This window comes from Dermacentor andersoni, chromosome 5 (assembly GCF_023375885.2).
Source record: "Dermacentor andersoni chromosome 5, qqDerAnde1_hic_scaffold, whole genome shotgun sequence".
Taxonomy (NCBI): domain Eukaryota; kingdom Metazoa; phylum Arthropoda; class Arachnida; order Ixodida; family Ixodidae; genus Dermacentor; species Dermacentor andersoni.
Genome location: NC_092818.1, coordinates 24,692,182 through 24,718,971, shown reverse-complemented (window position 1 = coordinate 24,718,971; position 26,790 = coordinate 24,692,182). Strand labels below are relative to the sequence as shown.

The 26,790-nt window shown below is 46.8% G+C and overlaps 2 protein-coding genes across 2 annotated transcripts in view; both read right to left on the bottom strand.

The window, feature by feature from the left end:
- The window catches only part of LOC126529968 (uncharacterized), a 35,668-nt gene extending 25,330 nt beyond the window's left edge, over positions 1–10,338 (bottom strand). Inside the window, exons 1-2 of the mRNA XM_050177433.2 lie at positions 10,211–10,338; positions 9,863–9,984 (exon numbers count right to left, since the gene is read on the bottom strand). Coding sequence (XP_050033390.2) covers positions 9,863–9,984; positions 10,211–10,338 — 250 coding nt within the window. The remainder of the gene's footprint in view (positions 1–9,862; positions 9,985–10,210) is intronic.
- A 379-nt stretch (positions 10,339–10,717) lies between these two features.
- On the bottom strand, positions 10,718–11,790 carry LOC126529878 (uncharacterized). The gene is made up of 2 exons (XM_050177338.1): positions 11,337–11,790; positions 10,718–10,926 (listed from the first exon to the last, which is right to left on the bottom strand). The coding sequence occupies exons 1-2, from the start codon at positions 11,788–11,790 to the stop codon at positions 10,718–10,720; spliced, it is 663 nt and encodes a 220-aa protein (XP_050033295.1).
- Between the last annotated feature and the right edge of the window lie 15,000 nt (positions 11,791–26,790).

The window sequence follows — 26,790 nt, the reverse complement described above, 5'->3', positions numbered from 1 at the left end:
GCGGCTATGAACACCCAGTTAAATGTTCTGCTGAAACCGTAGCGCAGCGTGAGCGTTACGTCCATATGTTCGTATCGACGTATTATTGAGGGCTTGCAGTGGCGATGCCTTAGGGTTCTTTCGGTTTGTGGCGGCCGGTATTAAGCTAACCTCGGGGCCTGTGTTGTTGCGGTCGGTAATAAAGAATACCGAGGAACGACTTGAAGGCAACGCAAGAGCACTGGTAGAACTTAGTGCTTGTCGCCGCAGTTTCCCGAGAGCGCGCAGGGTGGCACACAGTTACGCGCATCATTTCCGAACTGCCGATCATACCAGCATATATTCTGACGCTGAGGTTGTGGCAGCGGCGTGTATGGCTCACTTAATGCTTGCGCCCTTCTGCTTGCGCTCAAAGCTGATAGCGTCTCCGTGAGTTGAGAAATCTCGTCACGCATTTCTTGATGTTCGTCTCGAGACTCTTGTACTTGCAGGGCAGCCAGTGATGTGGCTGGGGTGAACGCTACTAGCTGGCCGGCAAGCTCGGCAACCGCGTGTAGATCTTTCTGCTCTGATGCAGCGACAACCATGCGGGCACTTGAAGGTGGCTTTCGCAAAAAAAAAAAAGTTCCCGGAGCAATGCTCCGTCTAGAGAGTTTGTTGTTTCGCCGAGCTGAGTAAGAGTACGATCGCCGAGGTCCGTGCCGCGAAGCAATTATTGCAGTCGCTGCGGTCCAGAGGGCGTAACTCGGCGGACGGGGGTTTCTTTCAGCTTTACCTATACGTGTAGCGACCGTCCGTCACCTCGCGTTGCCTTGCCGCGGGGGTCATTGCCCCCTGCTCTTTCTTGGAAAAGAGGCGCCTGCCTGACGGGGGCGCCACCACAGCCACTCAGCAAACCTGCTTTTACTTTTGAATAAAGCCGCCGGGAGATTCAGCGTAGGGAGAATCGCATCCCCTGCCTGTAGGAGGTGCGGCTCATCTGAGACCCTGGAGCACATCCTATGCCACTGTCCAGGACTAGCCTCTTAACGACAAGAGACGACAGCCGCATACCGCCAACACCGCAGAAGACATTCTCTTCCCCCGCTTATCCCCGGTCACAGCACTGCAGGCCTTCCTCGAGTTTGCTCCTGCGGCTGGACATGCAGCCTTGTAGCCGATCCCCCGGCCACCTACTCCTTGCGGTGTCCTGCCATGACACGTTGCGACAGCTGACCCTTCCCACAACCTGCTTTCTTCCCTTCCTTCCTTCTCTTTTTTGTCCCTCTCTTCCCCTCCCCCCTGATGCTGAGCCGTGCTCCCTCACGGGTAGAAGAAAATAGCATTATTTTCTCCTTCCTCCGGATCCCTATATAACCGAGTCGACTGCTCATTCTCAAGCTATCAAAACGTGTATTCCTTGCCTCCGCTAAACCGAGCCCCCAACAAGTGGTGACGCATGACATTTACATTTTTTCGAACACCAGTCACTGGCGACGCTGCTCCTACTCCTGTTGACTGACACGACGCCACGATTACGTCTCCTGTCATCGCCGCAGAGCTTCATGTTCCCAGCTTTTGGGCAAAGAATCTCCGAGTTTGGTTTACGCAAGCAGAGGCCCGTTTTCAACTACGGCGCATAACTTCACAGACCGCAAGGTACCTGCACGTCGTCGCCGCGACACCTTCTGACATCGCCGATGCCATAGACGACTTGCTAGCGGGTACGCCTTCGGCCACAAGATACGACGACCTTAAATGCACGGTCCTACAGACTCGGCTCCAACAGCTCATATCCGAGGAACTTGGCGACCAACGACCGTCACAAGTGCTGCAGCGGTTGCTCCAGTTACTGGGTGAGCACTCGGCAAACCAGAGTCAGCTTCCAATTTTGCGCCAGCTGTTCTTGCAACGCCTTCCACAGCCCTCATGCATGGTACTGGCGGGTTTCGACGATGCGAGCCTCGATCGGCTAGCTGTACTCGCTCACCACATATGCAACCGCTCGCCTGCGGCACAGCGACCTATCGCCGCTGCGAGTCTCAGAGACAGGAGACCGGCTTTCGAGCCTGGAGGCCCCAGTCGACCACCTTACCAGTGCACTGGAGAAGCTAACAACTGGCGGCAACACTGGCGACCAACTTCGGCGCAACCATTCGCCTTCCTAGTCTCGCACTGCCCTGAGAGACTCGCCGCAGCAGTTGTGCTGGTACGACCGTCGCTTTCGCGAACAAGCTAGTCGCTGCATCCAGCCCTGTTCGTGGACGGGAAACGCACCGGCCAGTAGCTAACGGCAGCATGCGACATCGGCCTTTGCACAAGCCGTCAATTCTTCGCAGATGACCACATTACCAGCGCCCTCCTCCTCGTCGACACCGAAGCCGGGCTGTCTATCGCTCTCGCCACGGTCGCAGATCGCCAACTTGGTAAGTCCACACCCACGCTACGCGCAGTGAACAACACTGCCATCGCGTCGTACGGGCTCCGGCTAATAACGCTAGACATCGGGCTCCGGCGCTTGCACAGATCGGTGTTTGTGATCGCCGACGTCAACGTTGCCATATTGGCAGCGGACTTCATCAGCGATTTCAACCTAAATGTGAGTGTTCGTGATCGGCGTTTACACTTTATTCCTTCCGCCATTCACACCTAAGCCTCCGGCATTCAAGGGGGGGGGGGGGGGGAGCCCTTGCAGGGACCGTCCTTCACGTCGCCGTGCCTCGCCATCGGCCGGCAAAGTAAGTCATCGGTCGGCAGAGTAAGGGAACATTCACCCACAAATATTATTTTCATAATGTGCGCTCACTCGCGCTCGTCTCCACTCACATTCAGCGGAACTCACTCGCGGTCGTACTCGCATCCACTGGTCAGTGGTGGCGCTGGCTAGCACTCCCAGAGCTCTACGAGACAGACATAAGTAATTCAGAAACTGGATGGAAAAACGACCCCGCGGTAGTTCAATTGCTAAAGGCATGGCATGAGTAACGCGAATACATTATTTCGTATCCCACCTGCGGCCATTTATCCTTTCCCCCGCTTTCATTTAAAATTTATTTACCATTTTTAAAATTAAATTAATGGGAAACTTCAGCTCGGGTGCTATCTAAATACATGTAAAAGGAGAATGAGTTTTTCACGGCAACCACTGCGCCAAATCTGACGAAGTTTTTTGAATTTAAAAGAAAAACTTTAAATCTAGTGACTGTTGCTTCCTAGTTTTGGTTTAGGGTGTCAATTGTTTAATAAATATGGGCGAAAATCGCAAATTTGCACAAAACGAAACTATCAAGTTTACTACTCTGCAATGCAGCAATGAAAGCGGATATCACAATTCTGTGAATTGCACCTAATAGTACATATAACTCTAGATCACAAATGACCTCACTTGGGCTAAGTACCTTGAATATGTAGTATCTAATGCTAACCGCAAGCTTTATTTTTTAAGGAGGGCTTTGAAACTTTCTACTCCCACTGAACGCCTACTCGCATATCAAGCTGTAATTCTGCCGATGCTAGACTATGCATGTGTAATTTGAGACCCTTTTACTAAAACTGGCACTAACAAGATAGAAATGGTGCCAAGAAAAGCAGCTCGTTTCATTTATAACAACTTCGGACGCACTTCAGTGACAGACCTCTTAACAAAAGCAAACCTGCCACCATTAATGCAAAGAAATCGTGTATCACGACTAAAATTTCTTTTTCAACTTATTAACGGTCATTATAAGACAGATCTCACGGGAATAATTACTTTTTCATCTGGTTATGCTACTAGACAGCGACATAGCCGAACAATAACCCCGTTTAGTACACGTAATAATTGTTTTAAGTATTCCTTCTTTCCCCGAACAGTCGTTGAATGGAATCATCTAACCAATGACCAAGTTTTAAAATCATCACTTTCGGCGTTTGTTTCAAGTATTCAGCAACAATTTGTTTTCTTGCTGTGCCACTGCTATGTTCAAGCTCTGTTAACCTGATTTGTATTGTTTTCGTTGCCTATGCTATAGTATTCTTTACATATGTATTGTTTCCCACCCTGCTAAAATCCCCAATGGGGATTGCAGTATTGATAAATAAATAAAATAAAATAAATATAAAGCGGACAAAATTGATATGTTACACGTGAATGTCAAAAACATTAATCTGAAAACACAGCTTTCGGAGCACCCTTGTGTACAACGTAACGAATTCACGTAAGATATAAATTGACACATCGAATTTGTCCGCTTTGAAAGATCTAATAGATGCTGCTTACGGAACCGACATATCTATTTTTGATGCAGAGCAAATAATTTTTAACTTCGTGCTTCTATTGTTTTCACACTTTGGAATTAGAAAAAAACAATTTAACGAAGTTCGAGCCCTAAATCGAAATTCCGCTTGAAACATTCACTCGAATTTAATTTCTTCCTCAAGTGTAACAAATTTTATTAAACTCCAACCAGGCGTTGACTGAGAAATGCGCTTCTGTGTTTTGCATGAATCTTAATAGGCCGCGTTGCAGTTGTGGCGCGAGCTAAAGCTTCCTCTTAAGAACAAGAAGTGATTTACTCTCTGATGTCCTTCGTTCATGCTTTGTTATGTTCTGACTCTCTCTCTCTCTCCCTATATATATATATATATATATATATAGAGAGAGAGAGAGAGAGCAAGAAAGAGACCATATATATGTCTATATGTCTATATGTATAGCAAGAAGAGTCATATATATATATATATATATATATATATATATATATATGACCCTGTAAAACCATGTTACCCGCATGCCGCAGGCAGTGGGTATGGAAGTATTGGCCGAAGCATGCATACTCATTCATGCTCACCCGCCGTGGTTGCTCAGAGGAGGCTATGGTCTTAGGCTGCTGCGCACGAGGTCGCGGGATCGAATCCCGGCCATGGCGGCCGCATTCCGATGGGGGCGAAATGCGAAGACACCCGTGTGCTTAGATTTAGGTGCACGTTAAAGAACCCCACGTGGTCGAAATTTCCGGAGTGCTCCACTACGGCGTGCCTCATAATCGGAAAATGATTTTGGCACGTAAAACCTCATAACGTAATTTTAATTTTTTTCATTCATGCTCCCCTACGTTTTGCAGGTTAGCTATTTCAACGAACCACCCTTGTGACCTTTCGGTGTGACAACCGTTGTATCGTGGTGCTTGCATGCCTAGAAGCCACGTGCATTTGTGGGAATTGATGCTGTTAATATGCGGTGATGTTGAGCAGAATCCGGGTGCCAAGGATGATCAGATCATTGAGATGCACAAATTGATGAAAGACATGAATGAACGCTATATTCGCATTGAAGCCGCACAGATGACGGTGTCAAGTGATATCCCAGAGCTTAAGAGGCAGCAACAATCGCTTACTAAATATATTTCGACCATAGTTACGCGCCTAGAAACTATCGAAAAGGGGACATCTTATTTGGATAATGTACAGTCTGAACTAACAACAACGCGTCAACTAACTGAGCAAGTGCAAAGCGAGGCGCTCAGGCTGTGCGTGTGTCTTGATGAAGCAGAAGATCGTTCTAGGAGGGACAACCTATTATTTTTTTGGAATCGCTGTCAACGCTTCTGAAACGGCACAGCAGACAAGAAAATGTTTTAAGTTTATTCTGCCAGTCTCTCCAACTAACCGTATCTGGCGATAACACTGCGCGCACGCATAGAATCCGCCTCTTTCATGGCGCGACGGCGCATGCGCCCTGCCCTAGCGGATTAGTCGCGAAACGTTTTGGAAGAGTCGCGCGCGTGGCCGCGCGCCGGGAAGTCGCCGAAAAAAAAAAAAAGAAAAAGCGCTCGGACGCGCGCTACTGCAAACACTCATGCTGTGTGCCGCATTTAAACTCTACGGGTAGCTCGACGTCGGTGCGGTGCCAAAAACGTGCGTAGCGTACGACCGCAACTCCACTTTAAAAGAGAAAGCGGCCAGGGCATCGTCCGAGTTGTCCGGACAGCACTGCGAGCCAGGTAGTTGCCGCCTTTCATGAATGGCTCGCTAATTTAACGAAAAACCCGTGCGTTACACTTGGGCGACACTTAAGTACATCACGTTGCTGACGAAGTCTTTTTGCAGCGTCGGTCCTCACTTGCTGGTGGTGGCAGCGCGTTCCTGACTGCACGTACTCGTAAGGCCCGGCACCACTGAGTCGATACGAGACCGACAAGACGCTCACTCATTGCTCATTGCAGACGCTCATTGACCGACTATTGTGCGTCACTGAAACCTTTTTATACCAGGTCGACAACGACGCAACCGACGAGCGCGAGTTGTGCTGTGACAGGCTTTCTTGTCGACGGACCCGGCAGAATCAGCGTGCCAACCATCATTCGACCGAACCCCGCGCGATCGGCCGTCGAACCGACAACACAACAGCGACAGCGTATTCGCTTGCATATATAATTAATCGTGCACAAAATGAGTCAAGCACGCCTACCAAGTTGAAATGCACGAGCTTTAACCCTTTCAAGCCGTGCCCACGAAGTTCGAGCCAATGTCGATCCTGTTCAGGGAAAGTTAACCTGGCGCCGTCGAGTTCGTGCACTCGCTACCAGCAGGCCTGAACTGAAATGTAAGCAGTTAGGTCGAACGAAACTGCTTTTATAGTTCAGTTCTGGCCTTAGCAATTTGAAATCAGCTACACTTCACTTCGCATGGCGCGTACACAATAAGCGGCGACACAGCGCTGTGCCCACATCTGTACGTCACCGTACCCGTAGGCTGTCACCCGCATTCGCTACGTATATGGGTGGGCCTGTACGTGTTGCTTTGCCGACACATTTATCAATTTCAGAGATGCACTGTTTGCATCTGCGTCAAGCAGCAAACAAGAGACTGTGTATTCGGCATACATCAGCATAAACAACCGCCTCGCTCATTTGTACCAACGCCGGGTGAGCGATGGCATCCGCGCGTTTTCGCGAGAGAACAACATGGCCTACAAATGAGCACTTATGTGAGCACAGTTTTCCCTAATAATGCTCCATGGCACGCTAAAACTGTAAGTATGATGGAGTTAAAGAAAAGCGAGAATGAGTTAATTAACAGCCCGTAATATATGTATCTGGATCACAGTTGCCGTTGTTTAAGTGGTTCGGCCGCTCATGTTGACTCGTCTAAGGGTGTAACAACATGGAACATATGCGCAGATATGCATGTTTCGCTACATTTTGACACTGTTTCATATCAGCGATGGATCTTTTCCACAATATTTGACGATAACAACGACCTGCGGCTGTAGATGTCGATGTAAACAAGTGCACCGCTTTAATAAATCCGACGCAGAAGGCTGCGCTAGAAGACTTTTTGAATATGCGAAACGTCTAAATAATGCGTAAAAAGAATACAAAAAATGATGTCCAAGTGCAGAAATCAGTGACAAATTCCAAGGCTGCCGTGCCGCCGAACGGGACTCAGCGTGCCTTTATCGGCCGCACTGTTTGCAGAACAGCGCACTCAGGCCTGCTCACCGAGTAGTCATTGAGTGGTACATGGCTTCAGGAACGACATGCTGTCCCGAAGAAGCCATTAATAATGATTCGCGATCCACGAAGCGCTCAACCGACGCGCGCTCAACGTGGGCGCAAGTACACAAATCAACCGGCGAATGCCCCGGGACCCTTCCAAAACGTTTTCAGCGGCGTGCGGCAGAGGGCAGCACAGGAAAATGAAAGAGGCGGATTGGGAAATATTCTGCTAAGTTCGACCAATTATACTAAAGTTTTCCGCCTACAAAACAAAAGAAGTGGTTTTTTTTCGAAGCGTCACATGCTCAAAGGAAGCAGGGTGGTCATACGGGATGATTTTTCAGCCAACATTCGTCGTGTTAGAGAAAAACTAACCAATTATGCCAAGGCACTTAACTGCCCTTTCAAATTGCGGCATAACAAATTAATCGCTAGTGATAGAGCTACGGCTATAACTGCAGTGCTGACGAAGTATATAATATAGGACCATCCAGACGCGCCACTAATGCCGCCAACTCCTCTCCGCGGCAACCTTGCTCTGGTGGGGCATTCCCTTCCTCGGGAAGCTAGAAGAACCAGTGGTGGTGGCCTTTCCGCTAACAATAGCAACCTGATCATGCTCTCTACTAACGTTCGCATCCTGTTGTCTAAGAAAGATAAAGCGCACGGAGTGATTAATGATTGTAACGTGATATTGCCGCGTTAACGAAACCTGGTTTTCTGATGAAATACTAAACGAAGAGCTGTTTTCCTGTAAAAAAAAAAACCCAGAATATTTCGCTTTGACAGGCTTAATCGATGTGGTGGGGGTGTTGTTCTTGCTATAAACCTGGAAATTGAAAGCTACGCTGTTGTTATAAATCTAATTTGGAGGCAACATGGTGTTGCCTCAACTTGGCTTCTGAAAAAAAAAAATCATTGGTGTATAATATTGCCCGCCTTCTGAGTGTTCCAATTTTTGTGACGACCTTGATGACTGCCTTATTCACGTGAACACTATGTTTCCAGGAGCGCCGGTCATTCTGTTAAGTGACTTCAACTTTCCTAACATTGTATGGTCCAATTCGTACTCATACTCGTCGCCCAACTCGGATGAAGCGGACTAATTCCTTCGCATCTGCTCCGATTTTAGTTTGACACAGTTGGTTCAGTTTGCTACACGCGTTACAAATAATACATCTTCAATTCTTGACCCTGTTTTGACATCATCGCCGGGAATTGTATATTGTGTGTCTAATACGGCCGGTATCAGTGATCATGAAATTATTCAAACAAAGATTTCACTGCCATTCTCATACACGTGTAAACATGTTAAAACAATACGTGATTATAAAGAAATCTGATTCCGACACGATTAACAATGAATAGTGCTCCTTTTTAGATGCGTTCTTGTTCGATTACCTTGAACTATCTGTGCAAGGCAACTGGGACTTATTCAAAACGAGAACTTCAGAATTAACCTTTAAATACATATTTATCAAGAATGGATGGATGGATGAATAACTTTATCGAGGTCCCTCGGCGCGCGATTAGGGAGCAGCGGACCACTCTCACGTCGGGACAGAGAGGCCATGCCCCTCCGCCTCGTCGCGGGCCCGATGGACAGCCCAGAACTGCGCTGCAGGACCCGCCGTGGTTGCTCAGTGGCTATGGTGTTAGGCTGCTGAGCACGAGGTCGCGGGATCGAATCCCGGCCACGGCGGCCGCATTTCGATGGGGGCGAAATGCGAAAACACCCGTGTACTTAGATTTAGGTGCACGTTAAAGAACCCCAGGTGGTCGAAATTTCCGGAGTCCTCCACTACGGCGTGCCTCGTAATCAGAAAGTGGTTTTTGGCACGTAGAATCCCATAATTGGGATTTTACATGGAAGAGTGGGACCGAGCTGCGTAGAGCTCGGTCCCACTCTTCCTTGGTGGTTCTGGCCCCCGGTGTCACGGGGCAACCCCAGAGCCTGTGAGCAAGGCTAGCTATATCTTTACAAAAGCGACACGCATTGCGAGGGTGCGCGTGCGGAAAGATTTTGTGCAGGAAAGCCGGGCATGGGTAGGTGCCCGTCTGAAGGCGCCTGTACGTGACTTCTTGCGCTTTATTGAGTGCTTTGTGTGGTAGCGGCGTGGTTCTCCTTACTGACTTATAGTGCTGGGTGAGATCATTGTAAGTGACGAGGGGGTCGCGCTCGCTCTCTCATCCTGCCGAGAGGGAGTCCGGGCTCGCACGGTGAGTTAGGTCTCGCGCGGCCTCTTGTGCCGTCTCGTTGAGGTTAGGAAGCGGCCCCTACAATGGTCCCATGTGTGCCGGGAACCAATTGATGTAGTGTGGGGTAAGGTGTTGTGTACCAAGTATTCTGCCGACGATCGAGGATATGCTCCCTATTCCGAAGGACAGAATTGCCCTCTTAGAGTCCCAGTACACCAAGCTTTTACCCTCTTGCAGGAGTGCAAGGCTGAAGGCTGCCTGCTCGGCCACCTCAGGACTATCAGTGTGGACCGTGCACGCGTTGATGGCCGTGCCATCTTTGTTGACCACCGCTGCTACAGCGGCTCGTCTGCCAGGATATTTGGCAGCGTCCGTAAAGCAGCATGCTTTCCCGGAGGCGGCTGCCTGTCGGCGGAGTGCTTTGGCTCGAGCAAGTCTTCTGTCGATGTTGTGCTCGGGGTTCATATTCCTGGGCAGAGGGGGTTGCCCTGATCTTTTTCCTCCGTTGGGGTGTTAGCCCGTGGCTGCTGCACTCGATCTCCCGAGGCGCGACGCCAATTTCTCGTAGGAGTCACCTGCCCTCAGGTGTGCCGGACAGCCTGGTGATCGGTGCCCGTTCCTTTGCCTCTGCAATCTCTCTCAGCGTATGGTACATGCCTGATGCGTCCAGTGCCTCCGTGCTCCTGTGCGTGGGTAGACCCATGACTCTATTGGCGACCTTACGCATGAGCGTTTCAAGCTTGTCTCTCTCCATTTTCGACCAATTGTACATGGCCGCGACTTGTTACGAAGGGCTGTGCCAGTCTAAGCAGGTTGTCCTCCTTGAACCCGTGATGCCGGTTGGTGACCCGTCTCAGTAGGCGTGTGGCATTCTCGGCCTTCGTGGTGGGCTTAGCGACTGCGATGGCGTTCGAGCCATTCGCCTCTATTGTCATGCCCAACAACTTGATGTGTCGCACCACCGGAGTCGTGTTGGCTTCAGTGGTGTACAGGAGGACGCATGTGTCGGCGCCTTTGTCCTATCCCTTCGGTTTGGGCCCTGGTCTCTTGGGTCTATATAGCAGCAGCCCAGAATTGCTCGGCTAGCACCGCAGGCCTGTTGGTTTGAGGTACTCCTCAGTGGTTCGGATCGCATCTTGTAGAGTGTGCTCGATTTGTCGTTCGCTTCCCCTTGTCACCCACATGGTCACGTCATCTGTATAGAAGGTGTGTTGGAGGTTCTCGATGCGAGTCAGTTGCCTGGACAGTCCTATCATGGCCAGGTTGAGCAAGGTAGGGATGTCATCGAGCCCTGCGAGGTACCCCTGTCGCCCAGTTCGACTGGCTCCGACTGCAGGGAGCCGACTCGTAGCGAGGCCTGCCTTCCTCTCAGGAAGTCACGGATGCAGTCATGGAGACGTTTACCAAGTCCGAGTGTTGCTTGTTGTAAATGAAGGAGTGCCGTATGTTATCAAAAGCCTTCCCAGGTCTAGGCGTAGGATGGCCTTGACGCCTCTTGTTGTACTGTCTAGTATCTGACTTTTGACCAGCTTCATAGCGTCTTGCGTCGCCAGCCCCTGACGAAAGTCTGTTTTGCTGGGAGGATATATCTCGTTGTCTTCCAGGTAAGGCTTCATACGTTAAGCAACGCACACTCCATGGTCTTATCTACGCATGACGTAAGCGAGATTAGATGAAAATTGTCCATGCTGAGACGTTTACCGGGTTTCGGTATGAAGACCGTTTTGGCCGTCTTCCATTCTATGGGAACTTTGCCTGAACGCCACGTCTCATTGACTATCGCAGTGAGCTGTTTCGCGCCGCCCTCGTCCAGATTGTGGAGGGTCTTGTTAGTGATCTTATCCGGGCCCGGTGCGGATCGGCTGTTGAGATCTCTGAGCGCTTGTATGATCACTTCCGTGGTGAAGTCGACATCAAGCTCCGTGTTAGGCCGACCTGAATATTGCGAGGTCGCGTTCTTGGGCGCTGCCGCATCCGCCACGGGTAGGTACTTGGCCGTCAGTCTTGCTATGAGCTCGTCCGGTGTTTCGGTCTTGCAGGCATCGTACAGCAGCTTGCTCATCGCGTCCCTCTGCGAGGTCTTGGTGTTCGCGCCATCCAAGATGTGTTTCAGAAGGTTCCTAGAGCCACCTTTGCGTATCTGCCCATCAGTCATGTTGCCGATCTCGTCCCATTGCTACCTAGCTAGTGTGGAGCAGTGCTGTTTGATGCTCCGGTTTAGCTCCGCAATCTTCTTCTGCAGCCGACGGTTCTTTCGAATACGAGCGCCTCGTGGTATAACACATACGTAAACCGTATTTCAAACCGCAAGAAAAGGCTCTATTGCGCTGCTCTAATGTCTCGGTAGGATAAACGTTGGTGAGCCTATAAATCTGCAGCCACAACATACTTATCTGTAATGAAACGAGCTAAATTTTCTTTAATCGTCTCCTTGCAGCTATGCTAAATATAATTCGACAATTTTGGAGTGTCATTCATGGCAAGGAACGCAGCGCAATAACTTTGCAAACGATGGAAGGACAAGCGGTACCTGACGTAGAATGCGCGTCTGTCGTAAATGACACACTTATAAAAATGTTTTCTCGCCCAGTAGGTACCAATGAACAACACAACTTGATATTGCCTCAATACTCTCCCATGGACGCCATTTTTATTACTTCTGAGGGTATTCACGCCGTCATTGAGAAATTTTACAATCATCATCATGTGGCGTTGACAGTATCAGTACGAAATCCTTAAAAAACAGTTGAATACTGTTCTATGATTCTGGCATGCATTTTTTCACAGTCTCTGCAGCCTTCTAACTTTCCAGAAGACTGGCTGTTAGGGAAGATTGTTCCAGTTCACAAGTCTGGGGTAACACTCAATCCATTAAATTTCTGGCCACTTTAACTCACATTTGTTCCGTGTAAAGGTTTTGAACACATTATATTCATTCAACTTATTAATTTTCTGCAGTCGAACCAGTTTTTTTACATCCTCACAACATGGCTTCCGCAAGAATTTTTCTTGCGAAACACAGCTTCTGGTCTTTACTGACCTGCACCATGTGCTCAATTCTGGATATTGAATAGATCGTATTTTTTCGATTACTCTAAAGCATTCGACAAGGTTAATCATCAGTTACTTCTTTTTAAGTTTGCACAATTAAATTTAGATCCTAAAGTGCTGAACTGGATTCGAGCTTTCCTTTCTAACTGTACACAGTTTGTTTCTGCTAATAATGTTGATTGGCCAGTCCAACCAGTGCTATCGGGAGTGCCCCAGGGGTCTGTAATGGGACCCTTATTTTCTTAATTTTCATGAATTACCTACCCACTAACATTTCATCAAGAGTTCACCTATTCGCGGTTGACTGTGTAAATTACCAGCAAATAGGTAACCAAAACGATGTTGCCTTACTCCAGACCGATTTCAATAACTTGCTTGCTGTCAAACGTGGAACATAGAACGAAATAGATAGCAGCTAGATAGCAGATAGGTAGCTTAAATGAATCAATAAAGAAAGAAAGAAAGAAAGAGAGAAAGAAAGGAAATATTTAAAAATGCAAATCAATGCGCGCATCTCGCACCTCATTAGCATGTCCACACTATCATCTGGCTAATACATCTCTTGAGTTCTTACAAATGTATCAGTGCTCAAATCTGCAGTAACCTACCATAGAACCATGGTAAAACATCGCCAAAGCTAACCGTTCACTTGGGTAGGGTAAGATATGGTATGGTGAACTTTATTTAGGTCCTGAATATCAACCCTTACGTTGATGCAGGCGGCTCCCACGTCGGAACTGTAAGGATTAACTTACCGCCGTATCGTGGGCCTTCTGGACGGCCTGTACTTGATCTAAAAAAAACTGCACTGTCAAAGACTCGTCGCCACAACTCTCTTTCCTTGTCACAGTCTGTGAAAGACACAGAACACTGCCAAAGCATATGATCCAGAGTAATGATGCCATTACACTTCTCAAAATTGATTGGTACCTCTCTTTCTGGATATACCTTGTTAAAAAGTTTGGACTCGGATAAGTTCTTGTCTGTAACAATCTCCGAGTCATCGCTTGAGATCTATTGAGCTTAGCGTGGGGCACTGGGAATTCCCTTCTGTTGATGTAGTAATGCTTCGCGATTTGTAAGTAATTGGTCCTTGTTCTCCTCCTGTATATTATTATGGTCCGGGCCGCGTAGTGCACGGATAGTAAGTCCTCGTGCAGCTGCTTTAGCCATCTCGTTTAATTCTCCCGAGGTGAATCGACAGACCCCATGGGTGCAGGAAACGAGCGAATTTCAATCCCTTGGCTGTCTATCTCACCGATCAGCTAGGCATGTCTTGTGGTTACGAAGCCTTTGGTAAAGTATCTAATAGCCATCTTAGAATCACTGTGAATTCGCGTCCGCTTATTATTCCTTAAAGCCAATGCTATCGCTACTTGTTCCGCGACTGTCGTGTCTTTAGTCATGATTATAATAGCATCCCGAATGAGTCCATCTACATCTACTACTACTGCCGTAAAGGCTTTCTGTCCTCTGACCCATGCAGCATCTACAAAAGCCGCATGTTCTCTGTCGTGTTCTATCTCTTGCAGGAGAGCTTTGGCCCTTGCCTTTCGTCTGCCCAGGTTGTGCACCGGGTGCATATTTCTGGGGTCGTCTTGATTATCTCTCTTATGCAATCTTTTAGTCCTACTGTGTCCTCACCTGAAATTTTGGATTAGGTTGGGCACCACCCTACCTCTTCGAGTATTGCTCTACCTGAGCTTGTTCCAGAGAGCCTCTCTCTGTGGGCAATTTGCTGAGCTTCAGTTATCTCGTATAGTGTGTTGTGGAGCCCCCGTTTCATTATTTTTCATCCGGCGTCTTAATCACTAAACCCACAGTTGTTTTGACAAGCCTTTTAAGTAATCTGTTCAGCTTGTTTAGCTCTGTCTGTGTCCAGCACACCATCCCAGCTACATGTGAGAAGTGACACAGGGCGAAAGCGTGGACCAGTCTCATGGCGTTCTCCTCTCCAAACCCTCTCTGTCTGTTAGTGATTCTCCTTAGCAATCTTATTACCTATTCAGTCTTGCTTGTGATGTGTTGTATTTTTCTTCCATTTGCCCCGTTTGACTCCAGGAATAACCCTAAGGCTCTAATTAATTCTACATTATTATATTTGCCTGCCTTCGTGGTCAGCACTAACCTGGGCTCTTCCTCGGGAACATATACCCTCGGTTTTCTACCCTTTCTCCTGTTATTGAGTACAAGGCACTCAGACTTATCAGCAGAACATTTGAGTCCCATGTCTTCTAAAATGAATTCTGCATCATAAATGCCCTTCTGAAGTCTGCTTTCCGCCTATCCCATACTTCCTTCAGCGGTTCATATAGTCACATCGTCTGCATAAATACCAAAGTGAATGCCCCATATCCCTATTAATCCCTTTGCCACTTTTGACCTGACCAGGTTGAAAAGCATAGGTGACAAGACGACCCCTGTGGCGTCTTCTTTGATTTATTATCCCCGAATCTAAGGTGAGCAGAACGATTGCCAAGAAAGGTTTTGACCACTTCATAGAATTTTCTGCCCAATCCCAGTTCGGAAATGATTTAAAGTATTGCTTTTTGCTTAATTTGGTCAAAAGATTTTTCGACATTCAACCCCAAGAGAACTCGAGTGTTCTTTGGTTTGGCTAATAGCAGTTGATGTTTGATTAATAACATGGCATATTGTGTGGACAAACCTGGTCTGAAACCAATCAGATTATACGGTAGGATGTCATTGTCCTCCACATACTTCGTTAACCTGTTCAATATGACATGCTCCATTGTCTTCCCTAGACATGATGTTAACGAAATCGGCCTGAGGTTATCTAAGTTGAGTTGTTTGCCCGGCTTTGGTATTAAGATATTACTGGCCATCCTCCATTCTTCTGGATATACCCCAGCTTCCCATAATTCAATAATGAATGCGGTGAGATATTTTATTGATTCTTCGTCCAAATTTTCAAGCAACCTGTTAGAGATGCCATTCGAGCCAGCTGCTGAACTACTATTCAGATCATACAATTCCGTGCGTACCTCACTTTCGGTGAATTCCTGATCCATATATTTGCATTCTACCACGAAGTAATTGGCATAACTTACATCCTGGTCCTCTTTTTTGAGAGGCAAGTATTTAGTTGCCAATCGCTCCATTATGCTCTCTGCGCTTGCCGCCTGACTTTCTTGGTGTACCAGCTTCGCCACTGCCATACGTCTATTCGATTTAGTGCCTTTTCATTGAGCAGATGCCTGAGCAGACGCCAATCGCCTCTACGTTTTAGCCTTCCATTTACACATTTACAAAGCTCATCCCATTTTTGTGTCTGCAAATATCGTGCGTGCTCATCGATATCCCTATTGAGCTTAGCAATTCGTTTCCTAAGTCTTCTGTTTAAGCGTTGTGATTTTCATCTTTGTAAGATCGATTGCTTGGCTTCGATCAAATGTGCCAATCTACTGTCAATTTGTTCGACCTCTTCCTCTGTAACTATAGCCTTAGTTGCTGCATTTAAGTTGTCCCTAAGCTGAGTCACCCGCTCTGGCAGTCTGATGCGCCCCTTTCTATCTGTGTCTGTTCTATCTTTTCTGATTTTCCCAAATTAATTTGTCTATGTAAGTGAAATGCTTTACCTTCACCCCCGTCGTTTCCACCATTATGAGTAGTATATAATGGTGACTCCCTAGAACCGCGTTATAGTTGATCCAGTCTGCCCTGGGTAAGTTATAATTAAGTGAAGGATAAGTCCAGTGTAGTGTCCCTAGACGTGGAAGTGCCCCACCTAGTAGGATAGGCTGAGTCCGTGATAAGAGAGAGGCCTAAATCTGTGGCGAGATGCCAGGTTCCTCCCCCTTTCTTAATATTCCAGCGGTAGCGCCAAGATTGGTGTGAGGCGTTGAACCCCCTCCTATTATGGGGGTTGCAGTATTGGCTACCCCCATGGCCTTATTAAAAATTGCTCAGAAGCTCTGTCTCATCGCTCTGGAACTGCTATACAGTGAACTCTCACTTGAGTGAACTTTAAGGGACCGAAGGAAATAGTTCACTTAACTGAAAGTGCACTAAACTGAATATTCACTAGACCGACATAAGACATGGCATACACAGTCAAAAGTTTGAAGTGCGATTCATGGAGCAAAAGACATGGCATCCATAGTGTTAGAAATGTGTGAAATGGAATTTGTACATATCAATGAAAAACACACCACGTGGGTCGTTTGTGTGCACACGCGGAACCGACGAGACTGGAAAGAAAGAGACGACGACCATGCCACGACTAGCCCGTCGGAAAAAAAAACACAGACCACGTGGTTTGTGGTGTGACAGATCGCCACTTCGCTCTGGTGGCGTTGTAAGCGCAAGCGATGTAACTTTGTTCATGGCCTTTAGGATTACATTCTTGCTTGTTTTGTGCGGGCAATCTCGGAGGCCATGCCTCGTTGCCGTTCGTTTTCCGCGCCGCAGCTTTGCCCCAGGGCGCTGTAGCGCCAGTGACGTTACATTGCCGCTGGAGCGGCGATTTGATAAGGGCGGGCACCGGTTGCGCCTGCAGTGCAGTGCAAGCCTTGGTCCTCTGAGCGAGTTCGTTAAACTGAAATATTGACTGTTCCAAAATTCGTTTAAGTGAAACATTTTTGCATAGAATTTATAAGAAAACTGCCGGGGATTTTTAAAAAGTTCGTTATTCTGAAATATTCGATAAACCAACGTTCGTACAACTGAGAGTTTACTGTATATGTTGAGGCAGAACAAGGTTGCGCTTTACCTCTGTGCCTTTTAGGACCATTTCTATGAATATATACTCAATTTTACTCCCCTCTAATTTTGAATCATGCTATATGAAGAGAATTTTTTTGTCAATTAGGGTGGAAATTCCCCTGCCCAGTTCCTTGCCTTTGCATATCGAGTTAAAGCCGGACAGCCCGATCTTCTCCAGTAGAGTTTCCTGCAGCATTATTAACTTTGGCCTATTTTCAAGCGTTTTGAATATATGTACTTGTGACGCTCTTTCTTGCTGAAATTCTCTGCAGTTACACTGCCACACTAAGTCTCTTTCTGCTATCCATCATTATTGCCGTTTTTCTACCCCCTGTCACTGTTCTCTTGATTGTACCACCTACGGTTCCTGGGAGTGTTCTAGCGCTTTCGGCTGCCCAGGGCATTATATTCCTCATTCTCTCCTTTCGGCCTCTAGCTTTTTCAGCCTTTTCTCTGTTGTTAACTTCCACTTCCATGCTTTATCCACCTTAAAGTTAACGCTGTCTACTTTGTCCTTTAGGTGCCTAATCGCATTCCTAATCTCCTCCACCACCGAGCCCATCGATTCCACCTCCGGAACTACAACTCTCTTTTTGGGCGCCGGTGTGCCTTCTTCCTCCTGGCTGTTACTTTTACTCACTGACTTAGCTATTGCCACACTGCCGCTTTCTGCCCTCAACACTTTGTTCATTTACTGCATCTGCTTCTTAATTTCTTCATTTGCTTTCTTAGTGACGTAACCTCTCTGATCAGCTGCTCTACTCTGGCATCATTGCTTTGCTCTTGCGAGGCTATTGCGCACCTGTGACTTTCACAGTACCTTTGACTTTCTCTGCCCAGGTCGCTCCTGGTTCCTTTTTCTTGTTTGTCTTCAGCTCCTGCTCCTCGAAGTGCACGTGCATCTTCCGAGACCTGGAACGGTTTCTTGCCCTCGACGTTGAACGCTGTCTTGATCTTGATGTGCTTCTTGAGCGTGAGTGCCTTCCGGCATCCTGAGGAGTTTCCTTTGTCGGTTAGGCCGATTGCATCTCGGTCTCCACTTTGAAGCGTTGTCCTTTTCTTACTCTTACTACATATGGCATTTGGTACCACTGCTTGCAAGCCTTTTCACCTGTGGGGTTATCTTCAGCGCAGAACTTGCATTTAGGGGAGCAAATATGATCATCCCCTGGGTCTTGCATACTACATCCCCTGCACTGCACAACATCAGGTGTGGGGCAAACGTCTGATCTACGTACAATTCCTCCACATGCGCAATATACGTCAAATTGCTTCCTGTACAGATAGCACCTCACGAGGGTTGACCCATACTTGATGAAGTTGGGCACCGTTAATCCGTCTAAAAGCACAATAACCGAGCCCGTAGCTTTGATACGTCGTGCAGTCAACGCCGTTGGGTTGTATTCATGCACGATTGTTTTCGTGATCCCACTTTGACTGTCATTAAAGTTCACTCTTCTAATAACCCCCTTGCACGTAGAGTGGGGGGCGGGGGCGTTTTATAAGTGCTCAGTTCATATTCCGCCTCCAAGACCGTAGTCGACTTGATTCTCACATACCTTTCGGCATGATCGGAGTCCGGTGTACTAACCACCACGATATTCGGTGTGAAGTTGGGGCCGACCGTGTCTTCCTTCGCTTGGTCTGCTGTAAGTCCAGTCACCTCGACGATCGCTTCTCCTGCAGCTGTGCTGACTTTGTTCAAGTTGAGGCCTCTCCTAGGCCTAAAGAGGATTTTCTTGTGCTCCTCCAACTGCTGCGGCATCCTTGACGCCTTCACAATCCGGCGCTTGAGCTTGTCGGCCCCGGCAGCACCTTTGTTGGCGATCTCCTTCCCTTGTGATCCTTGTGTCAAATCGGCGGCTCCACCAGCTCCCCAGGTCTTTTTCGCAGATCGCGATCTTCGGTTGGTGACCACCTGCCAACCCATTCTTTCCTCGCCGTCTTCCATCTCCGAGAAGAGTTCATCATCCATACGCAGATCTGCCATGCCGGCTTGGCGGGCTCGCTCGACCTACGAGGCGTTAGGCCCAGCGTGGCGCCCGCGTGCGATGCACAGAAAAGTGGTGATAAAAGTCCAAAAAATACTCGCCCACCTTGTACAAATATATCCAGCGGTTCGCGTTAACCTCACAAATCCGATGATGTGCTTGAATGCGTGGTCCTGCCCAAAATTGCCTGCAGAATCATTCAAAAACGGAACTGATGCGGGGCACGTCCGCTCTCGTCTGCTTCTTCTTATTCCCCGTACCCTTCACTTGGGTACGTTCGAAGAAATTTCTATATGGCAACCACATCACTTGAAAAGATTCTCTGCACCACTTACATATGTCTGTCACTTGAATACGCATCATCTATCTGGGATCCCGGTGGTACTACACTGACAAACTAAGTTGAAAGCGTGCAGAATCGTTCCATTCGCTCCATCTTATCCAATTATGACTGCACAGCCAGAGTTACCATGATGAAGTCACTGCTTAACCTTCCGAAACTTACTACTCGGCATAATATAGCTCGGCTAAATCTTTCTTATAAAATTTACTATCAGAACAATCATCTTCGTGAACAGCTCACTAAAACCTCTCCTTTCATATGAGCTAGAATTGACCGTCTCCAAAAGGTTGATGTTCCTCTTTTCAGAACTGGGACTTATTCACATGCACTTTTACCTCGGACCACCTCCGAATGGAATCAGCTCTCACAAGCAGCTACTGCTATTACGGGTACATCACGCTTTAAGGGTTTTTTGAATTACATGCTTAACATTGCCAAATTATCTGCAGTCAATTTGTTCTTCAGTTTAACTTGTTTATTATTTTTAGATCTTGAAATTACTCAGCTTTTTCTTAGTTGCAACTGTACATTTTTTCTATTAATGTGTGGATTGTTCCTGTTCCTGTTCCTGATTACGAGAAAGCGTTTGATTCAGTCGAAACCTCAGCAGTCATGGAGGCATTGCGGAATCAGGGTGTAGACGAGCCCTGTGTAAAAATACTGAAAGATATCTATAGCAGCTCCACAGCCACCCTAGTCCTCCATAAAGAAGGCAACAAAATCCCAATAAAGAAAGGCGTCAGGCTGGGAGATACGATCTCTCCAATGCTATTCACAGCGTGTTTACAGGAGGTATTCAGAGACCTCCATTGGGTATAATTGGGGATAAGAGTTAATGGAGAATACCTTAGTAACTTGCGATTCGCTGATGATATTGCCTTGCTTAGTAACTCAGAGGACCAACTGCAATGCATGCTCACTGACCTGGAGAGGCAAAGCCGAAGGGTGGGTCTAAAAATTAATCTGCAGAAAACTAAAGTAATGTTTAGCAGTCTCGGAAGAGAACAGCAGTTTACGATAGGTACTGAGGCACTGGAAGGGGTAAGGGAATACATCTACTTAGGACAGGTAGTGACTGCGGATCCGGATCATGAGACTGAAATAATCAGAAGAATAAGAATGGACTGGGGTGCGTTTGGCAGGCATTCTCAGATCATGAACAGCAGGTTGCCATTATCCCTCAAGAGAAAAGTTTATAACAGCTGTGTCTTACCAGTACTCACGTACGGCGCAGAAACCTGGAGGCTTACGAAAAGGGTTCTACTTAAATTGAGGACGACGCAACGAGCTATGGAAAGAAGAATGATAGGTGTAACGTTAAGGGATAAGAAAAGAGCAGATTGGGTGAGGGAACAAACGCGAGTTAATGATATCTTAGTTGAAATCAAGAAAAAGAAATGGGCATGGGCAGGACACGTAATGAGGAGGGAAGATAACCGATGGTCATTTAGAGTTACAGAATGGATTCCAAGGGAAGCTAAGCGTAGCAGAGGGCGGCAGAAAGTTAGGTGGGCGGATGAGATTAAGAAGTTTGCAGGGACAACATGGCCACAATTAGTACATGACCTGGGTAGTTGGAGAAGTATGGGAAAGGCCTTTGCCCTGCAGTGGGCGTAACCAGCCTGATGATGATGATGATGTTCCTGTTCCTTATGGTTATTGCATCAGCTGTCTTATTTTCAAATTTTGATCTGTAATGTGCCCCGCCCCTCTTTCAATCTATATATATATAAGCCATTTGGCATAGATATCATTTGCAGCAGCAGTGGCGGCGAGCGGACACTCGTCTAATCGAGGATTTTCTACTGTCGTTACAGTGCGCAGTCGTCGCATCATGAGCATCCCGGAAGTTATGAGCATCCCGGAACTCCGCTACGAAGCACATTGCACGTGTGCAAATTGGATTTCGAGCGTACCAAGGCCCGCCCCATCCACCGATCCTGCTGCTGGTATCTGCTTACTGCAGATAGCCACGTCAAGGTCGATCCAAATAGGTCGCGAAGCTTCGGGCGAAAACCGGTTCAGTACAGATTGTCAACGACATCAGCAAGGGGGGTTATGGGAGCAGCGATTGAAGCGCGACTATATTTGGAGGGAACAAACATTGGGGAAAAAAAACCGTTTTTTAAATTCAAGCGAGACACAGTTAGATTCATGCAACGAAAATAAAATTCCTGGTCAATTTTATATATTCGTCACGAGTTAAGAAAATACAAGTTTGTTCCATTTTATTATTATTAATAAATGCATTTATTTTCAGCGCCCATCGTTAGAGGGGGCGTTGACGCCACTATCACTCGCAATGCAATGCACGTCTTGGAATGGGCAGAAAGGCGCACTCGTAAAGTTCACCTGTTGAAATACACCCCCCTCACAGTTTGTGCTTTCTTGCTTGTCGAAGTTTGTCCGAATTTGGTGAGGCGGGTACCTTCATCGCTTCTTAATTTATTCAGTCAAAAGTAGTGAGTTACGACCGCCAGATAATTGTGCAGTTGTTTTCGTGCGACTGCGCCGGCCGACGGGCTTGGCGTCCGACGATAGGATCAGCACTCTACACCACAAGTATGTTCACTCTACACCACTCTACACCACTCTACAGCACTCTACACCACCCTACACAAGTATGTTCTGTGCAGGGGTGTGATTTCGGCAACCGTACGGCTGGGCATTTCTGCATCGCTTTCCGCGCTGAAAGCTCGAAAAGCTCATCAAGTCGAATGGCGGGGCATTTGAATATATAGCTCCAAAAGCAGGCCAACAAAACAAATTTCGCGCCTTCTAAAACAAAATGACGTCTCTTCTGCTTTTAACGGACATGGCGCCACATTATTTTTTCTTCCGCCGGAAGTGTTCCCACCACATACAGATGACGCTAAGCCCCATAAACCGCCGATGGACCGCCATGTTTTGAACGCATGGGCTCTTATGGAAGCTTCGCTACCAGGTATATTTACCTCGGCCACGTCACGACAACGGAAGTGGAAGGCGCCACCGTAGTGTACAAATGTGGGCGTCGCTGCAGTGACCTCATTTGGCAGCAGCAGTGGCGGCGAGCGGACACTCGTCTAATCGAGGATTTTCTACTGTCGTTACAGGTTGGTGTTTGTCGTCCTTGTTTTAGTTAGTCTGCCACTGCTGCTGCCTATTGTTCTAGTTTCCTGTCGATATTGTTCACTTGTTACCGCATCGCTTGAACTAACTACACTCCAGTACGTCTGTCAGAATGTCTAACTCTGTGACGAATGTGATGTGGCCATTGAGGTAAATCGTGACTATCTGCTTTGCTGCGAATGCTCGGGACATTTTCACATCAGTCATAATTGTTCGGTAGTGACCAAGAAAAATTTTCGGTCCAATGATGTTGAATTTAGGAAGTCCTGGCGCTGCCCTTCGCGCCGCAGTAGTAAGGCGAGCTCCGCCGTTTGTAAGGTGCAGGATGCCTCAATCACCACCATGCTCCTGGAAATCGACAAAAAAACTTGATGAGCTGCTCCCACTCAAGCAAACTGTTGGTGAAATCGAGGCATCAGTAAAGCTGCTATCGGAGAAGTACGACGATGTCCTTGTGAACCTTGCCAAGCATGATGGCAAAATAAAGACGCTCGCTGCCAAAGTGACTAAAATTGAGGCATCGTGCGCTAGTACTTAGGCCTTCCGCGCCGCCGTTAACGATCTGGAATATCATAGTCGAAAGCTTAACCTCGAAATTCGTGGCATCAAGCAAGACAAAGACGAATCGCTCATGGACAAGCTAAACGTCATAGCGTCTAAACTGGAACTTACTCCCCTAACCGAGGAAACTGTTTCCGCCATCCATAGACGAAAAATCAAGAAACGCGACACCGGGCATAATCATTCGCTTTACTCGCCAGTCAACAAAGGACAAATGGCTTGCCAAAAACAAACTCCTTCCAGGTATCGTGCCTGATGCATTCGTGCTGGAAAATCTGACGACGCAGGATCGAATGCTTCTGAAGACGGTGAAGGAATGGGCACGTGTCAATAATTTCCGCTTTGCATGGTACCGTAATGGCAAAGTCCTCGTGAGGAAAGAAGAGGGTCAGAATGCTTGCCTAATAAAGTGCGTGGCTGACCTTGATAAGCTGGTCTTTTAGGTCCACGTAACAACACATTTTTTTTTCTTTCATATCATAATGGCATCGTTGTGTGAACCTTATGTTTTTCCTTACGAATTAAAGGCGTTCATAGGACCTGGGCACAAAGGATCAGTTCGTTGTATTCGTGTAAACTGTCAGTCGGCGAGAAACAAGACAGCTGAACTTGACACCATGTTTAGCAGCCTGGATTTGGAGTTTGATTTTATTATGCTGTCAGAAACTTGGTACCACCAGAGCTCGTTTCCCTGGCAGCTCCCGAACTATGATTATTTTATTCGATCCAGAACTGCTTCACGTGGCGGTGGTGTCTGCATGCTAGCGCGAAACTGTCTCAACGTGAAGTGTGTTGAGGAATTTCCGTGTGTCACTAATGATTATGAAGTGCTGTCAATCCTTCACGCGCGTACGGTTTACTCTGTTTTTATCGTCCACCAAATGGAAATTACGATTGTTTTTTGCTCTTCCTTCAAAGGCTTCTCGAATACACTTCCGATTTCTAGTACAATATCATCATCGGTGGTGACTTTAATATAGATCTTTGCGTTAACACTGTCCTGAGGCATGATTTTGAGCTATTGTTGCACTCTTTTGCCTGCCGTGATGTCATACGTTCTCCTACTAGAGTCGCTTTTGATACTTCAACGTGCCTTGATTTGTTCATCACGAATTGCGGTCAGGCTGATATAAAATCTGGTGTTCTTTCATATCACGTCAGCGACCACGTGCCATTTTTTTAGCTGGAAACGTAAATAAAAAATAAAAATAAATGTCTTCCTATATTTCAAACCATCACCAGCGATAACCTTGACCGTTTTCGCGAAGAACTGTGTAAAGTTCACTAGAGTTGTGTTTATGTTTCTCAATGCGCTGACACCGCGTATGAGCTGTTCATTAACACCTTTAGCATGTGTTATCAGGAACATTTTCCGTTCCGTTCACGAAAGCCTCGCGCTTCTCGCATTCGCAAACCGTGGGTCACGAATGACCTATTTAAAAAAATTAAAGAAAAAAAAGGCTTTTTAACCGGTTTATTAATTCCAAAGATCCTGGTGATTTGCAAACCTTTAGGTCCTTTCGTAACCGGCCTACAAAACAGCTACGTACGGCTCGTACCTCATATTTTGAAAAGAACCTTTTAACATGCCAAAATGATAGCCGTAAAATCTGGCACAAGGTAAACACATTAACAAACAGAGAACCGTGTCACACACCTGAGATGCACATTGTCATTAACGGTGAGGAAATCTGTAGTGATGCGCTTCCTGGTTGTTCTAATGATCATTTCACCAGTACATGTCACCAAACTGCCAGCCTGAGTACCTGTCAATTTATACATGCTCACTGCACGGAATGAATATTTTTGAACCCTACAAATGAACATGAAATAACACTGCTTTTCCATGACCTGAGTAACAGTAGTGCCTGTGATGCTGATGGCTTGCAAATCAGGCCTGTCAGCTATGTGCTTGATGTTATTTCACCTGTTCTTGCTCATATCTACAATATCTGTCTCTCCCAAAGCCATTTTCCGAAAAGAATGCAAGGGCGCTATAATGTAAAGCTATTCCAATATGTTTTTATTCCAATCTCCTGACGTCAAATTTGCGTAACCGCCGACGCAAGCACCGGGCGGTCAGCCGCAGGGTTGTCTGAACAGACCAATCAAACGCTCTCCTCGTTCAGAGGAGGTCACTTTCGTTTGCTTGAAAAACAAATAACATTACATTTTACGTTACAGCGCCCCAGGTGGCAAAGGTGCTCCCCATTTTCAAAAAAGGCGATAAAACACTTATTTCGAATTACAGACCCATTTCCATACTCCCAATTTTTTGCAAAGGACTAGAGAAGGTAATATTTTGTAGGTTATCCTGTTTTCTTGACAAACATAACTAATGAACCTCCACATCAACACGCTTACCGCAGATTCATGTCGACTGAACTAGCCTGCCTTAAGCAGAAAGAACTAATCCTTGAAAATTTTGAGGCATGTTTATTAACCTTAGGTGTTTTTGTCGACTTATCCCAAATACAATGAACCAACTTGCCCAACAACGCATTCTGCTAGACTTATCTAAAGCCTTCGATTCTATTGACCATAAACTTTTGGTTAGTAAACTAACTTATTATGGCACCCGAGGCATTGCCCTCAGCTTACTTGAATCTTACTTGAGTCACAGAAAGCAATTTGTGCATGTAAATGTATTATCATCCAGTGTCCTTCCTGTTCATGTACGTGTCCCACAAGGAAGCATCTTGGGCCCTCTTTTGTTCAATATTTTCGTCAACGACTTTATTAACATTGATTCTGGCACAATGTACATTATGTATGCCGATGACACCACACTTCTATTTTCATTCAAATCCCTGTATGACCTGGTATTACGTGCTAACAGTGTGCTCTCTAAAGTACACCAGTGGTCCCTCGAAAATGGTTTAACACTCAACCCCGCAAAAGCCAAAGCCTTGCTCTTTCATCCAAGAAATATGAATGCAGTGCTACCTGGAGATATTGTGCTTAACTTCTGTACTATTGAAGTTGTACAATCAATCAAATGTCTGGGTGTGCACTTTGGTCATGATATGACATGGCGCTCTCATGTAGATTTCCTCACCGGCAAACTGTCACAGGTATTGGGTGCTGTCCATTCCTTTAGATACCTGTCGCAATCCGTGAAATTGCCGATATATAACTCACTTTCTCTCAGTCAGCTAAATTACTGCTGCCTCGTATGGGGGACAAGTTCAGCCACAAATATCCACAAGCTGTTTGTTATCCAGAAGAAATTTGTTCGTGTCATTTGTAATAAGTCTCCAGATTTTCATTGCACTCCTCTTTTCAGCGCGCTTAGAACCCTTAAATTACCTGCCCTAATAAACCTGCGCTTGTTGTCAACCTACAGAATATATGAGAAAAATATTGGCGCCCT